Source organism: Nicotiana tabacum, chromosome 12, assembly GCF_000715075.1.
Source record: "Nicotiana tabacum cultivar K326 chromosome 12, ASM71507v2, whole genome shotgun sequence".
Lineage (NCBI taxonomy): Eukaryota > Viridiplantae > Streptophyta > Magnoliopsida > Solanales > Solanaceae > Nicotiana > Nicotiana tabacum.
Genome location: NC_134091.1, coordinates 91,795,920 through 91,803,472, shown reverse-complemented (window position 1 = coordinate 91,803,472; position 7,553 = coordinate 91,795,920). Strand labels below are relative to the sequence as shown.

The window sequence follows — 7,553 nt, the reverse complement described above, 5'->3', positions numbered from 1 at the left end:
CTTATTACTATAACTATAAAGTCAATTATGAAATGAAATTAATGATAATCAAAAGAGGGTATACCAGTCAGAGAATATGAAATAAGATGTCTGACTCGTGATTTTATAAGCTGTTGCCATGCATACAATTTCATAGCAATTTATACTTTTCCTTTACTGATTTATTTTCTGAACTATCGGATTTGTTTTTCAAACAAGGGTGACAACATATGTATAATCCCTTTTACAACGAAGTGTAATGCAGTTTTGTCCCGAGGAGTAACAACAACATACCCAGTGTAGTCCAATAAGTGGCCACTACTAGAATTTGACAGCTTTCCCACTGAAAAATTTTGACTGAAAAATTTCGACGGAAAATGGTGGTCGGAATATTGATATTTTCCAGTAGTGTGGGATCTGGGGAGAGTAGAGTATACACAAATCTTACCCCTGCCTTTAAAAAGGCGGAGATGATATTTCCGATACCCTCGGCTCAGTAAGGGGAGAGGGAAGGGGCAATAACAAGCAAACCGATCTGACAACCAAATCAAAAATACAAAACTAGCAAAAGGTAATGCAATCAGAAAACCGAAACACAAGACAACAACAAGTAGTCACAGAAGACTAGGGGTACTAAAAAAATACGGAGGGCACCAAGTGGTGTATCAAAACTACTGCTACAAACAAGGATGACACTCGGCCACCTAACCCTTTACCTTTATTCTCAACCTCTACATATTCCTATCCATGGTCATGTCCTGCTGGAGCAACGCCATATCTTGCCTAATCACCTCTCCCCAATTCTTCTTCGGCCTGCCTCTACCTCTCTGTTGACCCTCCCATGCCAGTCTCTCACACTTCCTCACCGGAGCATCAGTATCTCTGCTCTTCACATGCCCGAACCATCTAATTCTCGTCTCCCGTATCTTGTCCTCCACAGGGGCCACACCCACCTTATCCCGAATAATTTCATTTCTAATTTTATCTAACCTGGTATGCCCGTACATTCACCTCAACATCCTTATCTCCGCCACTTTTATCTTCTGGACATAAAATATTTTGACCGGCCAACACTTCGCCCCATACAATATAGTCAGTCTTACCATCGGTCTATAAAAATGACCTGGTTTCACGAATTTTAACGGTTACGTTATGAATTAGTTCAACAAATTAATTTAGGAGGGACCACACGTGTCCCATGGCCTCCATTATTAATCTTGAAAAAAAGAAGAAGAGAAGAATCTTCCTCGCTCTGTTCGTTTGCACTGTTGTGTACTTTGTGTGTTTTCTTAGTGGTCCTTCCTTTACTATTTCTATAACTTCAACTCTTCTTGTCACAGATCTGTTCATTATCTTTGGTTAGCCCTGTCACTTTCTTGTCTTTGCACTAAAACTGTTTTAGGTAACGACCAGTAAAAAAAATTTCGCTTTCTTGTCTTTGCACTAAAACTGTTTTAGGTAACGACCAGTAAAAAACAATTCACTTTCTTGATTTTATCATTTGATTTGTCATTATGTTGACTCAAATCTTTATGATTTTCAACTTTATCTGCTTTGTGGGGAAAGGAGAAAAAAGAAAATAAAAAGTTTCTGCCACTAGAAAGAGGACTTGAAGTAAAAAGATGGCACAACTTTTGTATTTGTATGAGAAGTTTAAGCATCTTTAGTGTTTGTTTTTTGTTTCCTTTGCAAATATCTGTCTTGATGATTAAGGTTATGATTTCTTAGCAGTTTCCAGAAGACCCGGAAAACTGATTATTTCTTAGTATTTCTTTGAAATAATAAATAAATGTAATAATATGTAAATAAAGCAACAGGGGGTTAGTGGAAAACACAGCACATGGGCATGCATTGACTGGTTGCAAATGTCTTACTCTTCTATCTTTCTTTATTACTTTGATCTCCTTCTTTTCAGAGTTGCTGAATTGCCCATTCTTGTTTCAGGCTATGTTTTGTATATTGTAATGTAATCTTGTGATAACTTTGCTCATTGGCAATTCTTGATTCTAGGATTAATGGGTGAATCCATTGCAGAAACTCCAGTTGTTGAGACCAAGGTAAATTTTTTATGCTCTTTTTATCATTTGGAAGTGGCCCATTTTAATTTATTTCAGATAATGATTCTTTGAAAACTTTTCTGTTTGTTGGTGATTGTTGATTCATTTTCCCTCATTATTGGAGATTTAAGATTATTTTTTTCTTAAATCTTAGTGAGTTGTCATTTTTGATTTCTTGTCTAAAATTATTGTTATAGTATGAATTATTTATTGATGAACAGATGGGTGAGTTAAATGGCTCAAGTCCTACACTTGAAGTATCAGTTTCATTTGGAAAGTATGAGAATGATGCACTTTCTTGGGAGAAATGGTCATCTTTCTCACCAAACAAGTATCTTGAAGAAGTTGACAAGTGTAAAACACTTGGATCAGTAGCTCAGAAGAAGGCCTATTTTGAAGCACACTACCAGAAGATTGCTGCTCAGAAGATGGAGCAAATAGAGCAAGAAAAGCAACAATTAGAGCAAGAAAAGCTAATTGAATCTCTGCCTACAATATTGGATGAATCCCAATTTCAAGATTATAGAGAAAGCACAGAGGTGTCTGATAGTCATTTTGATTTTGAAAGATCTGCTACAGAAGGTGAAGAGGAAACGACAAGAACTGATGTGAATAATAGTGATTCTGTTGATGAGCCAAAAGAGGATGCTTCTGTTGATATGGAGGTGAATAGCTTGAAAACAAGTGACGATGGAGATGTTCCCAAGGTTGAAGAACAGAGTTCTGAAAGAGGATCTCAAGATAATCCGAAAGTGATTCGACGATTTGATAATGAGCCAAAAAGCAAAACCCCAAAACCAAAACCAAATCTGAAGAATACGGCTCGAAAGGTGAACTTTTGGCACTTCTCTGGCTATCGGTGTTACAAGTTATTTGTCGATCCAAACTCCTTTCATTTAATTTATTCGGTACTCTCTCTGTTCAAGTTTCCATTTCCTGTTTTCAATTGTTTCTTGTTCATGTTCAGGTACATCCAACAATAGAGGATAGGATAGCAGCTGGAACAAAGAAGAAAATTGTATCACCTGTGACAAAATCTTCAAGAATTTCCACTCCAACATCAAAACCGATTTCGACTACCATGGTTACTTCTTCATCTCAACCATCAGTGAAGAAGGTGAATGGGGTGTCGTATCAACGAAGCAGCAATACTCCTGCGGCACAAACCAATAAAGTACTTTCTAGATCATTCATATCGCCTTCTCAATCCTCGAACAAAAAGTTTAATGGTTCAACATTGCAAAGGAGCAAAAATTCTCCCACTCTTGAGAAAAGGAGGGTAGCTCCCACATCATTGCACATGTCTCTCAGTCTTGGTCCACCAAATTCTACAGCTTCTAATACTACAATGAGAAAATCTTTGATCATGGAGACAATGGGGGATAAGGACATTGTCAAACGAGCATTTAGGGCATTTCAAAACAGTTTCAACCAAGAAAAACCTGATCTGGATATGAAATATAGTGGATCAAAGCAGGTTGATTATTCAATTAGGTTCATTCTTAAAGAATTCTATTGTCTCTACGTATTTGTTTTGTCGTCTTCATACTACCCAATTATATTTCCTATCACTAATGTGCAGCTTCTGGTCCATGTTTGGTCAGGTATCGTCTAAGAGATCAGAGCAAAAGATTTCAACTTCTTTGACTCCTAGAAAGGAGGTTGAAAGGTAAATATCGATTGCTTTCTTTCTACTGCAAGTGCAAATAACACATGCTAGTTCTTTGAGCTCTTACCTACAACTTTTTTGGTATCCTCGTGTATCAACGTATATTAGTCTAAAGATGGATAATGAAAACTCAGTATTACTCCTGCATTTCAAAAGGTTGCCTGAGAATTTTCTATAAAATTTAGTCTTACATACCATAGTACGGTCACATAGGATTGATACCTCTCCTCCATCCAAATATTGAGTAATGGAAATCATATCTATCCTAATCTTCGTAAAATTTCGAATAGACAAAGACAAGAAATGAACTTCAATATGATGTAGAGGTAACTATCCTTTTCCCACACTATCAGAATCTTGGCCAAGAATATTCCATGTTGTGTGCCTGTTACCTCATGAGTTGTTGATAATCAATAGGGAAATCTGCCTTAGGTATCAGACGCAAATGCCGTCAAATGACGCCTTTTCTACTGTTGTTCGGGACGATCAGGAGGAGGATCACCTTTTTTAAGATGAAAAGGTAGAAGTAGCACCAAGAAGGTACTGAAAGATTACAATTGAAAGGCGAGCATCCTTCTATAGATTGAAGGACTGAAGAAGATCTAACAATGAGTCTGTCAGAAACAATACTCTCCTTACTCCACAGATAGAGACTTTTTAAACATCTAGCTTTTACAATTGAAATGTTGTCCCTCTTATCGTCGAATCACCTATTATTTCTCTCCAAACAAGTAGTCCAGAATATGCAATTAGGAACAGCATTCCACAACTGTCTGCTGCTATTAGAAAAGATCTGTTTACACCAGCAGCATAGAGCAAGCTTGATACTTCCCGGCATGACACATTGGACTCCATAAATGTAAAGAAACATGGACCAAATCTGCCTTGTCAGGAGGACCACTTTTAAGCCGCGGTGGGGGTTTCTTTTGACAAATGAACAATGACGAAAAGTGTCTTGAGCAAATGAAAGTTGTCTCTTATCATGCTGCAGATTAGCTGTCTAGTAATGAAGGCTATGTGGGTGGATAGGTGATGATTCTATGTGAGTGGTGTAGTGATTGATAGACCAGAATGTAGTTGAGGATCTAAATCAAAATGATTGAACTTTAATAATATTATAAATCCATGTTTACCGCTTATTTAGCTGCATTCTCGTTCTTAATGGTTTCATAGCTGGCCCAAGAATGTATTGAGGATCCAAAGCCAACTACTAGAACTTCAAATGGTATTCATTGCATATTTAGATTTTGTTGTACCTCCTCTTTTGGTGTTATTCTTGTTCTTGTTGGTACCCGTACTGCATCTTATCCTCATCTTAGTTGACTTCAGATCAATTATAGCAGTATGTCGGAATTCATTGAAACATGCCAATAACTGTTTGATTCAATAACAGGTTAAGGAAAACACCAGAAAAGGTTATCTCTCAAAAAGGCCAATCAGGGACTAGATCAAACTCTCTGTCATCTAGGTAAGATCTCTAACATTCTTTTATGAATTGTGATCAGGTTACTTGACTATGCTAAATGAGGAGTACATTGGACCTTAGCCTTTTGCATAATTTATTAAAAAAAAAAAAATCTACAAAACTTTCATCATCTTCAGCTCCAGCCTTTTCTTGTTTCTTTTGCGGAAGATAATATAGATGGCGATGGCATTCTGTTTTGAGGATGGCCGACTCTGCCTCTCTATGTGTTTTATTTGGACGGCGGAAGGGGGTTTTGGGGTCTTTGTTGTTATCTGAAGTTCAAGTTTAAACTGTGGTAAATGATGGTTTCTTGGGACCTATTCTTTTAACTTTTTCTAAAAGTAATTCTTCAATCTTCTATTACCACCAAAGCAACTGGTCTTTAATTTAATCAAAAATAATAAAACCCCATCCCATAAATTAGAAAAGAAAAACAGGAGTAGATGAGAACAACCCCAATAGCACTTGAGGTGCCAGGAGAGAGTGTGTGTGTGGAGGGGAGTTTTCAGGAATTGACCCCCGAACCTTTGAAGTACACTGGATCCTGCTCTGAAACCTTTGAAGAAACAAACATAGTTAACTCTTGAACTAACTCGCCAAACACGCTGACTGAGACTGCCTGCCTTTGTAGCGCTGTTTAGAGGAAGATATAGCTACATGGTCTTTGTAAATAAAAATAGGTCTAGCTACACGCTTTCAACTACTTATAGCTGGCCTCATTCATGTAATATCCCACTATGGTCTGAAACAGAGATTCTGATTAAACAGCATTGTTTGAGAAGTTAAAACTTTTAATGGTTGGTTTGGAGCAGGGCGCCTAAAGATGCTGGTATAGAGAGGAAAAATGTGAACACTGTCAGACCTGCTGGTCAACGAACTGATAGATCAACCGATAAATTGAAGGAGGTATTAGCGAATTCCAACCTTGATTTTGCATCCTACTTTCTTTTCTTCAAGTTAGTCAACAAACTCCCCTTTTTTCCCCCCTAAGTATTTAGGTATCCAAAATAATATACATCTTTAGTTGGAGAACTGTTTTCACACTTGAGGCAAGTTTTCCGGAACAAACGACTCATCTTCACACTTAAAAAAATTATTTTTCCCTTCTTTTTCTCCTTCCCAAGAAGCTCACTCTAACCACTTCTGTCAAGGGTTCTTTATTATCATCAATATTGCAACAGTCATCTTTGTTATGCTCTTCGCTAGTCAAATTCAATCCTCTAAAAAGTGTATTGTAAACTATCCAGTTTACAGTTAAATTTTGATTTTCACCATGGACAAGCAAATTAATAAAATGAAACTGCCAAAGTTATTTTCAAACTAGTAAGAACTTTTGCACTGTCCTAGCTGCATAACAAATCATATATAACTTGGTATAGGGAGGTATATTAAAACTGTCAGACAAATTTCACTTTTTGCGGCTATTGTATAGGCAGCAACATACAATGTGCCTGAGGCCCAATCACCCATCATGCCTAAGGTCTTCTATGCGACTGGAGTGGGAGAGTCCTTTATTTTATCTATTTTAAATCGTCTATATGTTAAGCTCAATTTGATGTTTTAACTATGCAGGATGCTACCAAAGCTAAGATCCACCGTCTCAGATCAAATAGTTGAAGTTGTTGGCGTATATCTCTAGTAGGCTGAAAACACGACCTTCAGCATCAGCATGACACTTTTGTAGATGAAATGCTCCCCGGGATGAGTTATGCTTGCATGAAGAAGAAGAAACGTCTGAAGAATTGACCATGCTTAGGCAAGAATCATCTTCTGGAACTGCCAGGCCAGCAGTCTATATTCTCGTAATTCTGGTGTATTTACACTGTGCTGGACTACTGAATTGACTATCTTGTTCTTTTACATAGTTTAAACTCCAACCTCCCTGGTTAAGACATTGAGTAGAGTAGCAGTATACATCATAGTAGAATGTGTATAAAAGTGTATCTGGGAAGTGATATCTATAATTGTAAGGATTTGTTGTAGTATCGAGTTTAGGAATGTAGATGGTTTAGACTTAATTGTATAATGGGGTGAGAAGTAATCCACGTCCCAATGCAATCTTACCATATTATTAGGCTGGTGTGAAGGAGATTGAAGCTACAGCGGCCACCTATTCTCTTATACTAGGTTTATTTAGATATGGAAGTCTAGATTTGATTCGCAAGAACAATGGATTAATATAACATGAAGAGGGTGGTACTCAACGGTAAATATAACCAGAAAAGGGATTAATTATTAAAGAAAAGTTATAAATGAATTAGTTACTACTTCTTATGAAAAGGAAAATATTTAGATTTAATATAAAATAGCTAATCATTAAGTTCATTTATAAAATTAAAGCTACATCTTTCATCTAAATCAAAATGAAAAATTGGTTCGTTTA

General features: G+C 36.9%; 1 protein-coding gene across 10 annotated transcripts; it reads left to right on the top strand.

The window, feature by feature from the left end:
• The first annotated feature begins 1,141 nt into the window (after nucleotides 1-1,141).
• On the top strand, nucleotides 1,142-7,193 carry LOC107794280 (uncharacterized). 10 transcript variants are annotated; one of them, XM_016616760.2, is made up of 8 exons: nucleotides 1,142-1,337; nucleotides 1,990-2,036; nucleotides 2,258-2,866; nucleotides 3,004-3,513; nucleotides 3,641-3,705; nucleotides 5,099-5,173; nucleotides 5,983-6,076; nucleotides 6,743-7,193. In XM_016616760.2, exons 1-8 carry the CDS (start codon nucleotides 1,178-1,180, stop codon nucleotides 6,785-6,787), a joined length of 1,605 nt encoding a protein of 534 aa, XP_016472246.1. In that variant the 5' UTR covers nucleotides 1,142-1,177; the 3' UTR covers nucleotides 6,788-7,193. The 10 variants fall into 10 exon arrangements, with proteins under 10 accessions (XP_016472246.1, XP_016472247.2, XP_075082800.1 ...); XM_016616765.2 differs by lacking the exon at nucleotides 1,142-1,337 and adding an exon at nucleotides 1,512-1,621; XM_016616762.2 differs by lacking the exon at nucleotides 1,142-1,337 and adding an exon at nucleotides 1,560-1,846 and having other exon boundaries at nucleotides 1,924-2,036.
• Nucleotides 7,194-7,553: the final 360 nt, after the last annotated feature.

Coding starts and splice junctions, on each gene's coding strand:
- LOC107794280 (XM_016616760.2), top strand. CDS start 1,178: ATGGCCTCCATTATTAATCTTGAAAAAAAGAAGAAGAGAAGAATCTTC. Junction 1,338..1,989: donor AGATCTGTTCATTATCTTTG/GTTAGCCCTGTC, acceptor TCTTGATTCTAG/GATTAATGGGTGAATCCATT. Junction 3,514..3,640: donor AATATAGTGGATCAAAGCAG/GTTGATTATTCA, acceptor ATGTTTGGTCAG/GTATCGTCTAAGAGATCAGA.